Consider the following 18,367-nt stretch of genomic DNA (forward strand, 5'->3'; position numbering starts at 1 on the left):
GGGTTTGTGCGATGGTCTGGACTGCGTCCACAACTCTACGATCCTGGATGGAGCTGTTCCCAAACCAAACTGTGATGTGTCCCAATAAATGTGTGTTGATGGCCTTACACCGGAAGAAGACACAGTTGTTCCCAACAAAACGGTGATTTTATTTAAGTTAAAACATTGTGTTCCTTGAAAATAATCAGAAGATTGAAGTATTAAGTGACTTTAATGGACATTTTGAAATGTCGCTACAAAGCTTGGCTTTGCTTCTCAAACCCTAGAATGTAGATCAGCACTTGGGCATAATTGTCTGGCCAACCAATCCAAGAGAGCTCGGATAAATGTATGAGACTGGGGTGCAGATACTTGGCCTTATTCAGGCGCCGGATTATGGGAATGTTGTTGCAGCACAAGACGTGGAGCAGGTAGCAGGCCCAGAACTTGACCTTGATGGACATGACATTGCTGTTCCTACTGTTGATCATGGACACCAGAGTGGTCAGGATCTGCTGGTCCACCACGGTACTCTGGTTGGCGGTGTTGTTGTAGCAGATCCCCGCCAAGCTCTGGAGCACTGTGATCTGGTCCTCCTCCGTGTAAATGGTCTGGTTCAGGTAGCGCAGGAGAGGCTCGATGTAGGCCTGCACACAGTTGGCAGCTTCCGGCCCACCTGTTGGAAAGGAGACACCAACGTCATCTAACAGGACTAGTCTCGCCCTGGTCACTCCTCTTCTCCACTCTCCCATCAGGCAAGGCAAGGTAACCGAAAAAACCCGTACGTGTTTGGAGTGTGGGAGTAAACCGAAGATCTCGGAGAAATCCCACGCAAGTCACGGGGAGAACATACAAACTCCGTACAGGCAGCACCCATATAACCATATAACCATATAACAATTACAGCACGTAAACAGGCCATCTCGACCGTTCTAGTCCGTGCCAAACACGTATTCTCCCCTAGCCCCATACACCTGCGTTCAGACCATAACCCTCCATTCCTTTCCCGTCCATATAACTATTCAATTTATTTTTAAATGATAAAAACAAACCAGCCTCCACCACCTTCACTGGAAGCTCATTCCACACAGCCACCACTCTCTGAGTAAAGAAGTTCCCCCTCATGTTACCCCTAAACTTCTGTCCCTTAATTCTCAAGTCATGTCCCCTTGTTTGAATCTGCCCTACTCTCAGTGGGAAAAGCTTATCCACGTCAACTCTGTCTATCCCTCTCATCATTTTAAAGACCTCTATCAAGTCCCCCTTCTGTGCACCTTCTGTGCTCCAAAGATTAAAGCCCTAACTTGTTCAACCTTTCTCCGTAACTTAGTTGCTGAAACCCAGGCAACATTCTAGTAAATCTCCTCTGTACTCTCTCTATTTTGTTGACATCCTTCCTATAATTAGGCGACCAAAATTGTACACCATACTCCAAAATTGGCCTCACCAATGCCTTGTACAATTTTAACATTACATCCCAACTTCTATACTCAATGCTCTGATTTATAAAGGCCAGCACACCAAAAGCTTTCTTTACCACCCCATCTACATGAGATTCCACTTTCAGGGAACTATGCACAGTTATTCCTAGATCCCTCTGTTCACCTGCATTCTTCAATTCCCTACCATTTACCATGTACGTCCTATTTTGATTTGTCCTGCCAAGATGTAGCACCTCACACTTATCAGCATTAAACTCCATCTGCCATCTTTCAGCCCACTCTTCCAACTGGCATAAATCTCTCTGTAGACTTTGAAAATCTACTTCATTATCCACAACCCCACCTATTTTAGTATCATCTGCATACTTACTAATCCAATTTACCACACCATCATCCAGATCATTGATGTACATGACAAACAACAGTGGACCCAACACAGATCCCTGTGGTACCCCACTAGTCACTGGCCTCCAACCTGCCGATGCTGCTGCTGAGTCGGAGGCTGCTACTGCGGGTCTGCGGACGGCTCGGACGACCCCGCGCGGCTCCCTGGAGGGAGACTGCTTTTCGGGCTGCTGCAACGGCGAATTCTCCCGCCCGTGTTGCGGGGTCGAAGAGCTCCTGGAGCGGGGCCTAACACCATTGCCCCGCGCGGCTGGAACGGCTGCGGGACTTTGCGAGCGCACACCGGGGGCTCCAACATCAAGACCCGGTGTGCGACCTCGCACCACCCGGCCTGGCTTCAATGGCCGCGGGACAATCGCCATCGCCAGCCGGGGGCTTTGACTTTGACTGTGACATCGGGGGGGGGGGGGGGGGGGAGCCTGCAGTGGAGAGATAAGTTTTTTTGGCCTTCCATCACAGTTATGTGATGGATGCTTATGTTAAATGTAATTATGTTGTGTCTGGGGTCTATTTGTGTGTAATGTATGGCTGCAGAAACGGCATTTCGTTTGGACCCCCAGGGGTCCAAATGACAATTAAATCGACTCTTGACTCTCTCTTGACAAACAACCATCCACCATTACTCTCTGGCATCTCACATTCAACCACTGTTGAATCCATCTTGCTACTCCACCATTAATACCCAACCATTGAACCTTCTTAACCAACCTTCCGTGAGGAACCTTGTCAAAGGCCTTACTGAAGTCCATATATACAACATCCACTGCTTTACCCTCATCCATTTCCCGAGTAACCTCTTCAAAAAATTCAAGAAGATTAGTCAAACATGACCTTCCAGGCACAAATCCATGTTGACTGTTACTAATCAGACTCTGTTTATCCAGATGCTTATATATATTATCTCTAAGTATCCTTTCCATTAATTTGCCCACAACTGACGTCAAACTAACAGGTCTATAATTGCTAGGTTTACACTTAGACCCCTTTTTAAACAATGGAACAACATGCGCAGTACGCCAATCCTCCGGTAATATTCCCGTTTCTAATGACATTTGAAATATTTCTGTCATAGCCCCTGCTATTTCTACACTAACTTCCCTCAATGTCCTAGGGAATATCCTGTCCGGACCTGGAGACTTATCCACTTTTATATTTCTCAAAAGTGTCAGTACTTCCTCTTCTTTGATCCTCATAGTTTCCATAGCTACTCTACTTGTTTCCCATACCTCACATAATTCAATATCCTTCTCCTTGGTGAATACCGAAGCAAAGAAATTGTTCAATATCTCCCCCATCTCTTTTGGCTCTGCAGATAGCTGTCCACTCTGACTCTCTAATGGACCAACTTTATCCCTCGTTATAGAAACATAGAAATTAGGTGCAGGAGTAGGCCATTCAGCCCTTCGAGCCTGCACCGCCATTCAATATGATCATGGCTGATCATCCAACTCAGTATCCCGTACCTGCCTTCTCTCCATACCCCCTGATCCCCTTAGCCACAAGGGCCACATCTAACTCCCTCTTAAATATAGCCAATGAACTGGCCTCAACTACCCTCTGTGGCAGAGAGTTCCAGAGATTCACCACTCTCTGTGTGAAAAAAGTTCTTCTCATCTCGGTTTTAAAGGATTTCCCCTTTATCCTTAAGCTGTGACCCCTTGTCCTGGACTTCCCCAACATCGGGAACAATCATCCTGCATCTAGCCTGTCCAACACCTTAAGAATTTTGTAAGTTTCTATAAGATCCCCTCTCAATCTCCTAAATTCTAGAGACTATAAACCAAGTCTATCCAGTCTTTCTTCATAAGACAGTCCTGACATCCCAGGAATCAGTCTGATGAACCTTCTCTGCACTCCCTCTATGGCAATAATGTCCTTCCTCAGATTTGGAGACCAAAACTGTACGTAATACTCCAGGTGTGGTCTCACCAAGACCATGCACAACTGCAGTAGAACCTCCCTGCTCCTATACTCAAATCCTTTTGCAATGAAAGCTAACATACCATTTGCTTTCTTTACTGCCTGCTGCACCTGCATGCGTACCTACAATGACTGGTGTACCATGACACCCAGGTCTCGCTGCATCTCCCCCTTTCCCAATCGGCCACCATTTAGATAATAGTCTGCTTTCCCGTTTTTGCCACCAAAATGGATAACCTCACATTTATCCACATTATACTGCATCTGCCAAACATTTGCCCACTCACCCAGCCTATCCAAGTCACCTTGCAGTCTCCTAGCATCCTCCTCACAGCCAACACTGCCCCCCAGCTTAGTGTCATCCGCAAACTTGGAGATATTGCCTTCAATTCCCTCATCCAGATCATTAATATATATTGTAAATAGCTGGGGTCCCAGCACTGAGCCTTGCGGTACCCCACTAGTCACTGCCTGCCATTGTGAAAAGGACCCGTTTACTCCTACTCTTTGCTTCCTGTTTGCCAGCCAGTTCTCTATCCACATCAATACTGAACCCCCAATGCCGTGTGCTTTAAGTTTGTATACTAATCTCTTATGTGGGACCTTGTCAAAAGCCTTCTGGATGTCCAGATACACCACATCCACTGGTTCTCCCCTATCCACGCTACTAGTTACATCCTCGAAAAATTCTATAAAATTCGTCAGACATGATTTACCTTTCGTAAATCCATGCTGACTTTGTCCAATGATTTCACCACTTTCCAAATGTGCTGCTATCCCATCTTTAATAACTGACTCTAGCAGTTTCCCCACTACCGATGTTAGACTAACTGGTCTGTAATTCCCCGTTTTCTCTCTCCCTCCCTTCTTAAAAAGTGGGGTTACGTTTGCTACCCGCCAATCCTCAGGAACTACTCCAGAATCCTTTTGCTATTAATATAGCTGTAGAAACCCTTTGGATTTACTTTCACCTTACTTGCCAAAGCAACCTCATTTCTTCTTTTAGCTTTTCTAATTTCTTTCTTAAGATTCTTTTTACATTCTTTATACTCCTCAAGCACCTCATTTACTCCATGCTGCCTATAATTATTGTAGATCTCTCTCTTTTTCTGAACCAAGTGTCCAATTTCCCTTGAAAACCATGGCTCTTTCCAATTTTTACTATTCCCTTTCAACCGAACAGGGACATAAAGATTCTGTACTCTTAAAATTTCACCTTTAAATTTCCTCCATTTCTCTTCCACATCTTTCCCATAAAACAAACTGTCCCAATTTACTCCTTTTAAATCCTTTTGCATCTCCTCAAAGTTAGCCTTTTTCCAATCAAAAATCTCAACCCTAGGTCCAGTTCTGACCCTCTCCATAATTATATTGAAACTAATGGTATTGTGATCACTGGTCCCGAACTGTTCCCCAACGCATACCTCTGCCACCTGACCCATCTCGTTTCCTAACAGGAGGTCCAGCACCGCCCCTTCTCTAGTAGGTACTTCTATGTATTGCTGCAAAAAACTATCCTGCACACATTTTACAAACTCCAACCCATCCAGCCCATTTACAGAATGTGTTTCCCAGTCTATGTGTGGAAAATTGAAATCTCCCACAATCACTACCTTGTGCTTACTACTAATATCTGCAATCTCCTTACATATTTGCTCTTCCAATTCTCGCTCCCCATTTGGCGGTCTATAATACACCCCTATAAGTGTTGCTACCCCTTTCCCATTTCTCAGTTCCACCCAAATAGCCTCCCTAGACGAGCCCTCTAATCTATCCTGCCAAAGCACTGCTGTAATATCTTCCCTGATAAGCAATGCAATACCTCCACCTCTTGCCCCTCCAATTCTATCACACCTGAAGCAACGAAATCCTGGAATATTTAGTTTCCAATTGTGAATATTTAGTTTCCAATCACAGCCCTCCTGCAACCATGTTTCACCGTCGTCGGGATCGAACCCGGGTCTCTGGCGCTGTAAGGCAGCAACTCTACAGGTTCACAAGTGATAGGAGCAGTATTAGGCCATTCAATCATGGCTGATCCATCTCTCCCGCATAACCCCATTCTCCTGCCTTCTCCCCGTAACCATTGATCAGCAACCCGCCCGAAGGCTTGCCGGTCGGTGGGACCGGGTACCCATCCGAACAGGCATGTTGACCAACATGGACAAGCTGGGCTGAAGGGCCTGTGTCAGTGCAGCATCTCTCAAACGAGACTAAACTGAAGGATAGTAAGTTGACAAACCTGTATAACTTATTATGCCCAATGAAACCGCTGCCTGCAGCCTGTTATACAATGGAAGATGAGTATTCTGCAACGCCTCTCCGTAATCCTTAATCTGTTTGGTATAAACATTGTCTCTCATTTTGTAGTCAATATCTTCTTCTGGGTTGTGGAAGAATTCGTGGCTGGTCTTGCTTCGACGAAATAGGTCCAAACATTTGAACATTTTATGTCGTTGCCCTTACAGTAACCGTTAAAGAAATCAACAGAGTGGGATTCACGGACGTATCAGCTCTGAACAGCAGATTGCCTTTGACTGTCCCGATGGAATTTAATTCTAGAAGAATATGGTGCAGAGGACCAACAAAGAACAACTGTGATGCCTCTCTTTGTGCTGTCATCAAATTCCGCTGTAAGAATGATGTGGTATCTTAAACCACCATTTTCATTGTACTTGAACATAGAGCATTGAACGTAGAACAGTACAGAGTGCGCACAGTGGTTCAGTGATCAAACTACTGCCTCATAGCGCCAGAGGCCCAGGCTCAACTACGGGTGGGGCTTGTCTGTACGGAGTTTGTACGTTCTCCTGTAAATACGCTCTTCTCAAGATTATCCCCTCAGTCTCGTTCAGTCAAAAACCACTGAGTCAAGCACTGGAACAACTAAACTTTATTTTTAGATTGAACAGCAAATTCCCATATACGATACCTAAACCACTGCGGGTTCGATCCTTGTCTCTGCCTGGCCAAACACTTCAGCCTTGTGCAAGCAGAAACACTCCAAAAGGTCATGCAGTCCCAAGCGCACTTCCGGAAGATTAACCTCGACCTAAGATGGAGCCACCTTTTATAGGTCCACAAACCTTGAGGGGCCAAACTACATGGGGGTGGTCTCTTTACAGTCCAATCAAACATATTAATTACATCAATACATTATAGACAGTTCCCCAAACCAATTACAGAGTCTCCCATACATTGTTTCTTGGAGAGGCTTCTGGAAGGAAGCTAACTAACTGAATAATGCAACATTTACCCTGGAATTCAAAACTATCCTGCCAGGGCTTAACACTTTGGTGAATCAACAAACAGCAAGGTAACGGTCTTGCAACATTATTTACACTATTTACAATTCCTTTGCAGCAAACCAATCATATCAATGCATTTAAGTTTATTAACAGGATTTTAATATATATTATCAATTAAGGGGAAATGAGGAGAACACCTGGATCAGTTGCAGTTGGAGTTAAAACTGGCATGTAACAAAGGTAATGCCACTGTGGCGATGGGGGATTTCAATATGCAGGTAGACTGGGAAAATCAGGTTGGTTTTCATGACCCCAAGAAAGAGAGTATGTAGAGTGTCTCCGAGATGGATTCTTAAAGCAGCTTGTAATGGAGCCGACCAGAGAAAAGGCAATTCTGGATTTAGTGTTGTCCAATGAACCAGATACAGAACCATAGAAAATAGGTGCAGGAGGAGGCCATTCGGCCCTTCAAGCCAGCACCGGCATTCATTGTGATCATGGCTGATCGTCCACAATCAGTAACCCGTGCCTGCCTTCTCCCCATATCCCTTGATTCCACTAGCCGCTATAGCTCTATCTAACTCTCTCTTAAAACCATTCAGTGATTTGGCCTCCACTGCCCTCTGTGGCAGGGAATTCCACAAATTCACAACTCTCTGGGTGATAACGGTTTTCCTAAGGGGGGGCCGCGTTAATTTTCTGTATTTCGTACGAAAATACAAGTTTGCTTTGTTAAATAAAGATTTAACAAAAAACATTTGCCATACAGATTTTTTTACAAAACGAATATAGATAACAACCGCTGCATGGCCATCAGACACAAACGATTTGTTAACTACTACTGTAGCACTTGTTAACAGCCATTAGTTAACAAATAGATATACAACGTGTCATCAATGCATCGATCCACGTTCCTCAGTAAATGTAATTGTGTTTTGAACAAGTATTAATGACGCTGCTGTAGTGCGTGGGTCTCAAAATGAGGCAAGTAGTCTGAAGTTTGAGAAGCACTTTACTTTAATTCCTCCCGGTTCAGGGGAAGACGAAACCAGGAAAAGATGGCACCCAAACCCTGCCTTTTATACCCTCCGGCTAAGGACCGCCTCCGGACTGCACCACTCCTGTGCCGAGGGGTTCGGCAGTATAATGGGACGACCCTTAGGAGCCGCCACAGGACCCCCCCCCAGAACCAGAGGCACAAAACGCACCGGCGGGCGCACGACCCGGCCGGCCCGCGTGCGGAAGTCAGCAGATCCCGGGGCTTGCGGGGGCGTAGGTGGAGGGACAGGTCGAGGGAGGGAGGGACCGGCGGGAGGACAGGTGGAGTGACAGGTGGAGGGAGTTGTGAGGGGGGGCGCCCTCGGGGCCGAGGTTGAGCAACCAGCACCGGCTGGTCAATGTCCAGGTGCGCCGGCTTTAAACGGTCAATCGACACGGCCTCCGGCCGGCCCCCCATGTCCAGGACAAAAGTCGACTGCCCGTGTTCCAGCACCCGGAACGGGCCCTCGTACGGCCTCTGGAGTGGCGTCCGGTGGGCATCACGGCGCAGGAAGACGTATGGGCAGTCCGTGAGGGCCATTGGCACGTGTGGGCGAAATGTCCCATGGCGGGACGTCGGGACGGGTGCGAGCCTGCCAACTCGCTCGCGAAGGCGTTGAAGGGTGGAGGAGGGCGTTTCCTGCTGCTCCGGCGCCGACGGCACGAACTCCCCGGGCACTGTGAGTGTCGACCCGTACACCAGCTCCGCCGATGATGAGGCCAAGTCCTCTTTGGGAGCGGTCCGGATGCCCAGCATGACCCACGGCAACTCGTCCATCCAGTCCGGGCCGGTGAGTCGTGCCTTCAATGCCGCCTTCAGCTGCCGGTGGAACCTCTCCACCAGACCGTTAGCCTGCGGGTGGTAAGCCGTGGTGTGGTGCAGCTGCACCCCCAGCAAGCGAGCCATGGCTGACCACAGCTCGGAGGTGAACTGTGGCCCCCGGTCGGAGGAGATGTGCGCCGGCACCCCGAAGCGAGCAATCCAGTGCGCGGACAACGCACGAGCACACGTAGCCGATGAGGTGTCAGCCAACGGAATGGCCTCCGGCCACCGCGTGAAGCGGTCCACCATGGTCAAAGGTGGGTGATGCCCCGTGACGGTGATGCATGGTCAAAAGGTGGGTGATGGTCCAAGGGGGGTGGATGCCCCGGGACGGTGGAACCCCACAATGTCCACGTGGAGATGGTCGAACCGCCGGTGAGGTAGACCGAACTCCTGGAGAGGTGCGCGGACATGGCGCTGGATTTTTGCCGTCTGGCACGGGATGCAGGTGCGAGCCCAATGGGCAACCTGCTTGCGCAGACCGTGCCACATGAAGCGAGCTGCCACCAGTGCCGTTGTCGCCCGGATTGATGGGTGAGCCAGTCCGTGGATGACCTCGAACACTCTCCGGCGCCAGGTGGCAGGGACGATGGGGCGCGGCTGACCGGACGACACATCGCACAGGATTGTCACACCCCCAGGACCGAGAGGGACATCCTCAAGACGGAGGCCGGAGATGGCAGTCCGGTAGGTGGGCACCTCGTCGTCCGTGAGCTGTGCCGCCGCCAGAGCAGAATAGTCCAATCTGGGCGCCACCTCGAACACGGCATTTATAGCAGGGCGGGACAATGCGTCGGCCACCCGGTTCTCTTTCCCCTTGATGTAGCGGATGGCTGTGGTGTATTCGGAGATGTAAGCCAACTGCCGCTGCTGACGTGCGGACCAGGGGTCGGAAACCTTCTGCAGGGCGAAAGTGAGCGGCTTATGGTCGGTGTAGGCGGTGAACGGGCGGCCCTCCAGGAAGTAACGAAAATGGCGCACAGCCAGGTACAGAGCCAGGAGCTCACGATCGAACGCATTGTACTTGGTCTGCGCGCGGTTGAGGTGCCGACTGAAGAAGGCCAGAGGCAGCCAAACTCCGCCAGTCAGCTGCTCCAGTACAGCACCAACTGCTGACTCTGAGGCGTCCACAGTGAGAGCAGTCGGGGCATCTTCCCGCGGGTGCACCAGCAGCACGGCCCGAGCAAGGGCCTCCTTCGCGCCGTCGAAAGCTGCCTCCGCCTCGTGGGTCCACTCAACGCTCTTCTGCTGCCCACCCGCCAGAAGTTGATACAGGGGCCGCATGATGTGGGCCGCGGATGGCACGAAACGATGGTAGAATGCCACCATGCCGACAAATTCCTGCAGGCCACGCACCGTGCGTGGGCGGGGAAACCGACGGACGGCGTCAACCCTGTCAGGCAGGGGAACCGCGCCTTGTGCAGTCACGCGGTGGCCGAGAAAGTCAATTTCGTTGACCCCAAAACGGCACTTGTCCAGGTTGATGGCCAAACCATGCTCGCTGAGCCGCTGACAGAGCTGTCGAAGGTGAGCGCAGTGTTCCTGCTGCGAGCGGCTGGCCACCAGGATGTCATCCAGGTACACGAACACGAATTCGTCACGACAAACCACGTCCATGAGGCGCTGAAAGGCCTGTGCAGCGTTTTTGAGGCCGAACGGCATCCGAGTAAACTCGTAAACCCCGAATGGCGTGATGATAGCCGTCTTGGGTACGTCATCCGGGTGAACCGGGATCTGATTATAACCCCGTACCAGATCCACTTTTGAAAAAAATGTGGCCCCAGCCAAATGGGCCGTGAAGTCCTGGATGTGGGGTACGGGGTATCGATCCGCTGTTGTTGCAGCGTTCAGCCGTCGGTAATCCCCACAAGGTCGCCAGCCCCCGCTTGACTTAGGGACCATGTGGAGTGGGGACGCCCAAGGGCTGCTCGAAGGGCGGACGATCCCCAAGGCCTCCATCATGCGGAATTCCCGCCGTGCCAGACGCAGTTTATCTGGTGGCAGTCGTCGTGCTCATGCATGGAGTGGTGGGCCGGTAGTCGGGATATAATGTTCAACTCCGTGGCGGGGGGTTGCTGAATGAAACTGCGGAGTGAGAATGTCCGGGAACGCAGCCAAGATTCGTGCGAATCGGGAGTCCACGGACGCCAGTGGCCGTCCCACCAGTTAACCCAAGCACAACGTGATCGGCTCCATTGTAGTGGCGTTGACCAAACGCTGACGCCCGACGTCCACCATGAGGGAATGCGTCCGGAGAAAATCGGCCCCGAGCAATGGTTGGGAGACGTCGGCAACGGTGAAGTTCCATGAAAAATGGCAGGAGCCGAGCACGATGGGAACCATGCGCAGTCCATATGTGCGGATGGGGCTGCCGTTCGCCGCGGTGAGGATGGGCCGCTTACCGGAACGAATGTCGGCCAGCGAAGGGGGCAGGACGCTGAGCTCTGCTCCTGTATCCACGAGGAAGCGGGTCCCGGAGCGCCGATCCCAAGCGAAAAGGCGGTGAATTTGGCCGGTCACCGCGGGGACTATTGGCAGCCGGCCCAGGCGTTTCCCGGGAACGTGCATGGCTGGCGGCATTGTCGTGCTGCAGCACCCCAGCGCTGATGGAAATAGCACCAGCTCCTTGTGTTGGTGCTATTTGGAGCTTGCCTGCCCCTGCTGGTGGTGCCTGCAGCTTGCTGGCGCTGGACTGCAGGTGCAGTACCCCTCACTGCCGCTGGGGGTAATCGAGCGGGCCGTCGGGCTGGAGCTGTCACTCCTTCCACAGCTCCCCCGCCCCACCGGAGGAAATCGGGAGCTGCTGGGGTGACGTCATCGGTGTGCCTGCCGACGGCCAGCGCGTTGACGTCATCCGGGCGCGTCGACCTCAGCGCGACCTCGTCTCTGCTGACGCCCAGCGCGCTGACGTCATCAGGGCGCGCCATCCACATGGCGTCGGCGCGCCTCCCGAGGGCCCGAAGGTCGGCAAACGAGGCGTCGGTGAGTTGCAACCGAATGTAGGCCGGCAGCAGATGCAGGTAAGTGTACTCGAACAACAGGCACGGCGTGTGCCCGTCTAATAACGCCACCATTTCCTTTAGGAGGGTAGATGGCCGCCGGTCGCCCAGGCCACCCATATGCAGGATCCTACCTGCCCGCTCCATCCTACTTAGTCCGTAAATTTGGAGCAGGAGCTGTTTCAGGCCGAGGTATTTATCATTGTCCGGGGGGGCTGCGAGGAAGTCCGATACTTCTTCCACCGCATCCTGGTCGAGGGCTCCCACCAGGTAATAGAAGCGGGTGGCATCGACCGTGATGCCCCACAGGTTGAACTGGGCCTCCGCCTGCTGGAACCAGATGAGCGGCCGTGTGGTCCAGAAGCTGGGCAGTTTTACGGAGACCGCGTCCAGAGACAGGGTCGGGCTGGCGTGTGAGGAGGTAGGGCTTTGTTCGGTCTCCATCATGATGCCAATGGAGTGTCGGGGGTCACCAATGTAGTGCTTGGGTCTCAAAATGAGGCAAGTAGTCCGAAGTTTGAGAAGCACTTTACTTTAATTCCTCCCGGTTTAGGGGAAGACGAAACCAGGAAAAGATGGCACCCAAACCCTGCCTTTTATACCCTCCGGCTAAGGACCGCCTCCAGACTGCACCACTCCTGTGCCGAGGGGTTCGGCAGTATAATGGGACGACCCTTAGGAGCCGCCACACTGCGTTCCTTTGAATACAATTCACATGGCGTCATTAATACTTGTTCAAAACACAATTACATTTACTGAGGAATATAGATCGATGCATTGATGACACATTGAGAATTTCTTAAAACTCACCATCAAAGATCCTATAGGATCTTTGCTCACCATCATGATTGAGGGCTTCTTCTTGGTCTGCAGCAGGCTAGTCATTCAATTTACCTACCAACCCACGTTGTGTCTCTCTGTCTTTCGCTCTCTCCCTCCCACCCTTCTCTCCCGTTCACCATCTCGTCTCTCTCTAGCTCTCCCGGCATTCCCGGAATCATTGACGTTTTGCAATAGACAAAAATGCTGGAGAAACTCAATGGGTGAGGCAGTTATGGACCGAAGGGAATAGGCAACGTTCTGGGTCAAAACCCAGCCCGAAATGTTGGCTATTTCCTTTGCTCCATGGTGCTGCCTCACCTGCTGAGTTTCTCCAGCATTTTTGTCTACCACAAAACGTTAATGATTCCGGGAATGCCAAGAGAGCTAGAGCGCTATTTCGATTTTCCAACATCTGCAGTTCCATCTTAGACGTTTTGCGGTGATGGCTGCATTTGCGCTTCCTTTCTGTTGGGGGGGGGGGGGGGGGGGAGAGTCCTGGCCCGTGGCGGTTCTTGATAAGTGATATGTTTCCTCTGCAGGTGCTGCCTTTCCCTCTGAGTTCCTCCAGCACTCTGTGTTTTTTTATTTGGCTCTGAAGTTGAAGGTGGACCCCCCTCTGTCTACCTTCAACCCTGTCTGTGGTGGCAGGTAGATTCACAAATTTTGAACTATTGATCAGTCTCACAAAATATTTATACACAAGTTCACTCTGAAACAAAGATAAACACAATCGGAATTAGCCAGCACCTCAAAATGAGATTCTGAATATTATTAAATTTGAATCGGAGAATTTTCAGTTCATTTTTCTTTATCCAATTGAAATTTTTTACGCAAGTTCGAATTCAAAATTTGGATGGAACGTCTTTAGGGATGTGAAATTTTCAGATTGATTAAAGTATTTTCAACCAATTTATACTATAATCACAGTGCTCGATACCATTCGAGACTCCTTCCTCCATTTTACAGGGATCCAGATATATCACACAGGCGTGGACTTGAACCCGCCTTGGGACACCCTTGCAAAAGGTTTCACTTCCTACCTGCTAAGTATCGGGTGTCAGCACGTAACCTCTTTTCTCCATCACAAAGAAGGACACAAACAATCTTCCCGATATAATAGTGGCCAGAGGATCTGGGGTGACAGAGGAACTGAAGGAAATCCACATTAGGTAGGAAATGGTGTTGGATAGACTGACGGGACTGAAGGCTGATAAATCCCCAGGGCCTGATGGTCTGCATCCCAGGGCACTTAAGGAAGTGGCTCTAGAAATCGTGGATGCATTGGTGGTAATTTTCCAATGTTCTATAGACTCAGAATCAGTTCCTGTGGATTGGAGGGTAGCTAATGTTATCCCACTTTTTAAGAAAGGCGGGAGAGAGAAAACAGGGAATTATAGACCAGTTAGCCTGACATCGGTGGTGGGGAAGATGCTAGAGTCAATTATAAAAGATGAGATAGCCGAATATTTGGATAGCAGTAACAGGATTGGTACGAGTCAGCATGGATTTACGAATCCAACATTAGGGCACATGGTATTAAGGGTAGAGTGTTGACATGGATAGATAAGTGGTTGGCAGACAGGAAACAAAGAGTACAGATTAACGGTTCCCTTTCAGAATGGCAGGCAGTGACTAGTGGGTTACCGCAAGGCTCGGTGCTAGGACCACAGCTATTTGCAATATACATCAATGATTTGGATGAAGGGATTCAAAGTAACATTAGCAAATTTGCAGGTGACACAAAGCTGGGCGGCAGTGTGAACTGTGAGGAGGATGTTATGAGAATGCAGGGTGATTTGGACAGGTCGGGGGAGTGGGCAGATGCATGACAGATGAAGTTTAACGCGGATAAATGTGAGGTTATCCACTTTGGTAGCAAAAACAGGAAGGCAGATTACTATCTAAATGGCGTCAAGTTGGGAAAAGGGGAAGTACAATGGGATCTGGGGGTCCTTGTGTCACAGTTTAAGAATAAGGAGTAAGCCATGTAGTACGGAGACGAGGAACTTCTTCTCACAGAGAGTGGTGATCTGTGGAATTTTCTGCCTCAGAGGGTGGTGGAGGCAGGTTCTCTGCTTTCAAGAGAGAGCTGGATAGGACTCTTAAAAATAGCAGAGCCAGGGGATATGGGGAGAAGGCTGGAACGGGGTACTGATTGGGGATGATCAGCCATGATCACATTGAATGGCGGTGCTGGCTCGAAGAGCTGAATGGCCTACTCCTGCACCTGTTGTCTATTGTCTATTGTCTCTTCACGCTGGCAGTCGAAGTCGATTTTTGGAGCGCGCTTCCAATCTGCTCCCCCAACAGTACTTTGCCGCTTAGCACTGCTTAAACCCAGTTTTGTCTTTAAATATCGGATATCCAATTCTGGGCTGGGCCTCTAACCACTATAGTATTACGGGCCTTTAACCCAAAGGAGTGGGACTTGAACCTAACCCTACAGTTTACGGGCCGTTAACCCACTGGAGAGAGCCTTTAACCCATCCCTAGATTGGTCTCAGCAGCAGCTGCAGCTACTAACTTCAACCAATAGTTTTATGGGCCTTTAACCCAAAGGAGAGGGCATTTAACCCAACCCTAGTAGGGCCTCTAATCCCAAAGGCACTTTTCCCCCCAGTGCTTGCTAGACTGTGCTATGATCTCGTTGGGACCCTTTCCCAAGCCCGAATGATCGACCTGCTCTGACTAGCGAAGTGACGAAAACCAATGCTAAAAGCGCACCGTCGCGCTGATTCCTGCACTCGCGATCGGGAACAGCTCAACACCCTTAATCGCAAGCTTGTGTTTGGGGGTCTGTTGAGATCCCGGACGTACTCCCAATGTAAATACTCTCTTCTCAAGCTAACCCCCCAGTCTAGTCCAGTCAAAAACCACTGAGTCAAGCACTGGAACAACTAAACTTTATTTTTAGATTGAACAGCAAAGTCCCCTTTACGATACCTAAAACACTGCTGGTTCGATCCTTGTCTCTGCCTGGCCAAGCCCTTCAGCCTCGTGCAAGCAGAAACGCTCCAGAAGGTCATGCAGTCCCAAGCTCACTTCCAGAAGATCAACCTCGATCTAAGATGGAGCCACATTTTTATAGGTCCACAAACCTACTTCCGGCTGTTTATCTTCCCTCTCGAGGATGTTCTTAAGTCGGTCTGAGACGTCTTGGACCCTAGCACCAGGAAGGCAACAGACCATCCTCGAGTCTCGCCTGTCGCCACAGAATCTCCAGTCCGTACCACAATGTCTCTGCTGCTCGAGTCTCAGCGCCAGGATTCGAGTCACAGACCTGGCCGCCGCTCGGACGGGAAGCATCGTCTGCCCCGACAGCTCCCAAGAGGGTGCACCTGTTCGCAAGAGGCACTTCCACCGAGGTCTCCTGCCCAGGCCACCCATATGCAGGATCCTACCTGCCCGCTCCATCCTACTTAGTCCGTAAATTTGGAGCAGGAGCTGTTTCAGGCCGAGGTATTTATCATTGTCCGGGGGGGCTGCGAGGAAGTCCGATACTTCTTCCACCGCATCCTGGTCGAGGGCTCCCACCAGGTAATAGAAGCGGGTGGCATCGACCGTGATGCCCCACAGGTTGAACTGGGCCTCCGCCTGCTAGAACCAGATGAGCGGCCGTGTGGTCCAGAAGCTGGGCAGTTTTACGGAGACCGCGTCCAGAGACAGGGTCGGGCTGGCGTGTGAGGAGGTAGGGCTTTGTTCGGTCTCCATCATGATGCCAATGGAGTGTCGGGGTCACCAATGTAGTGCTTGGGTCTCAAAATGAGGCAAGTAGTCCGAAGTTTGAGAAGCACTTTACTTTAATTCCTCCCGGTTTAGGGGAAGACGAAACCAGGAAAAGATGGCACCCAAACCCTGCCTTTTATACCCTCCGGCTAAGGACCGCCTCCAGACTGCACCACTCCTGTGCCGAGGGGTTCGGCAGTATAATGGGACGACCCTTAGGAGCCGCCACACTGCGTTCCTTTGAATACAATTCACATGGCGTCATTAATACTTGTTCAAAACACAATTACATTTACTGAGGAATATAGATCGATGCATTGATGACACATTGAGAATTTCTTAAAACTCACCATCAAAGATCCTATAGGATCTTTGCTCACCATCATGATTGAGGGCTTCTTCTTGGTCTGCAGCAGGCTAGTCATTCAATTTACCTACCAACCCACGTTGTGTCTCTCTGTCTTTCGCTCTCTCCCTCCCACCCTTCTCTCCCGTTCACCATCTCGTCTCTCTCTAGCTCTCCCGGCATTCCCGGAATCATTGACGTTTTGCAATAGACAAAAATGCTGGAGAAACTCAATGGGTGAGGCAGTTATGGACCGAAGGGAATAGGCAACGTTCTGGGTCAAAACCCAGCCCGAAATGTTGGCTATTTCCTTTGCTCCATGGTGCTGCCTCACCTGCTGAGTTTCTCCAGCATTTTGTCTACCACAAAACGTTAATGATTCCGGGAATGCCAAGAGAGCTAGAGCGCTATTTCGATTTTCCAACATCTGCAGTTCCATCTTAGATGTTTTGCGGTGATGGCTGCATTTGCGCTTCCTTTCTGTTGGGGGGGGGGGGGGGGGGGAAGAGTCCTGGCCCGTGGCGGTTCTTGATAAGTGATATGTTTCCTCTGCAGGTGCTGCCTTTCCCTCTGAGTTCCTCCAGCACTCTGTGTTTTTTTATTTGGCTCTGAAGTTGAAGGTGGACCCCCCTCTGTCTACCTTCAACCCTGTCTGTGGTGGCAGGTAGATTCACAAATTTTGAACTATTGATCAGTCTCACAAAATATTTATACACAAGTTCACTCTGAAACAAAGATAAACACAATCGGAATTAGCCAGCACCTCAAAATGAGATTCTGAATATTATTAAATTTGAATCGGAGAATTTTCAGTTCATTTTTCTTTATCCAATTGAAATCTTTTACGCAAGTTCGAATTCAAAATTTGGATGGAACGTCTTTAGGGATGTGAAATTTTCAGATTGATTAAAGTATTTTCAACCAATTTATACTATAATCACAGTGCTCGATACCATTCGAGACTCCTTCCTCCATTTTACAGGGATCCAGATATATCACACAGGCGTGGACTTGAACCCGCCTTGGGACACCCTTGCAAAAGGTTTCACTTCCTACCTGCTAAGTATCGGGTGTCAGCACGTAACCTCTTTTCTCCTTCACAAAGAAGGACACAAACAATCTTCCCGATATAATAGTGGCCAGAGGATCTGGGGTGACAGAGGAACTGAAGGAAATCCACATTAGGTAGGAAATGGTGTTGGATAGACTGACGGGACTGAAGGCTGATAAATCCCCAGGGCCTGATGGTCTGCATCCCAGGGCACTTAAGGAAGTGGCTCTAGAAATCGTGGATGCATTGGTGGTAATTTTCCAATGTTCTATAGACTCAGAATCAGTTCCTGTGGATTGGAGGGTAGCTAATGTTATCCCACTTTTTAAGAAAGGCGGGAGAGAGAAAACAGGGAATTATAGACCAGTTAGCCTGACATCGGTGGTGGGGAAGATGCTAGAGTCAATTATAAAAGATGAGATAGCCGAATATTTGGATAGCAGTAACAGGATTGGTCCGAGTCAGCATGGATTTACGAATCCAACATTAGGGCACATGGTATTAAGGGTAGAGTGTTGACATGGATAGAGAAGTGGTTGGCAGACAGGAAACAAAGAGTACAGATTAA

General features: G+C 49.8%; 1 protein-coding gene across 1 annotated transcript; it reads right to left on the reverse strand.

Annotated features, from left to right (window-relative positions):
* Positions 1–60: 60 nt before the first annotated feature.
* On the reverse strand, positions 61–7,886 carry LOC129708461 (armadillo-like helical domain-containing protein 2). The gene is made up of 2 exons (XM_055654259.1): positions 5,989–7,886; positions 61–655 (listed from the first exon to the last, which is right to left on the reverse strand). The coding sequence occupies exons 1-2, from the start codon at positions 6,191–6,193 to the stop codon at positions 234–236; spliced, it is 627 nt and encodes a 208-aa protein (XP_055510234.1). The 5' UTR covers positions 6,194–7,886; the 3' UTR covers positions 61–233.
* Between the last annotated feature and the right edge of the window lie 10,481 nt (positions 7,887–18,367).

This window comes from Leucoraja erinacea, chromosome 2 (genome assembly GCF_028641065.1).
Source record: "Leucoraja erinacea ecotype New England chromosome 2, Leri_hhj_1, whole genome shotgun sequence".
NCBI classification, from domain to species: Eukaryota; Metazoa; Chordata; class Chondrichthyes; order Rajiformes; family Rajidae; genus Leucoraja; species Leucoraja erinaceus.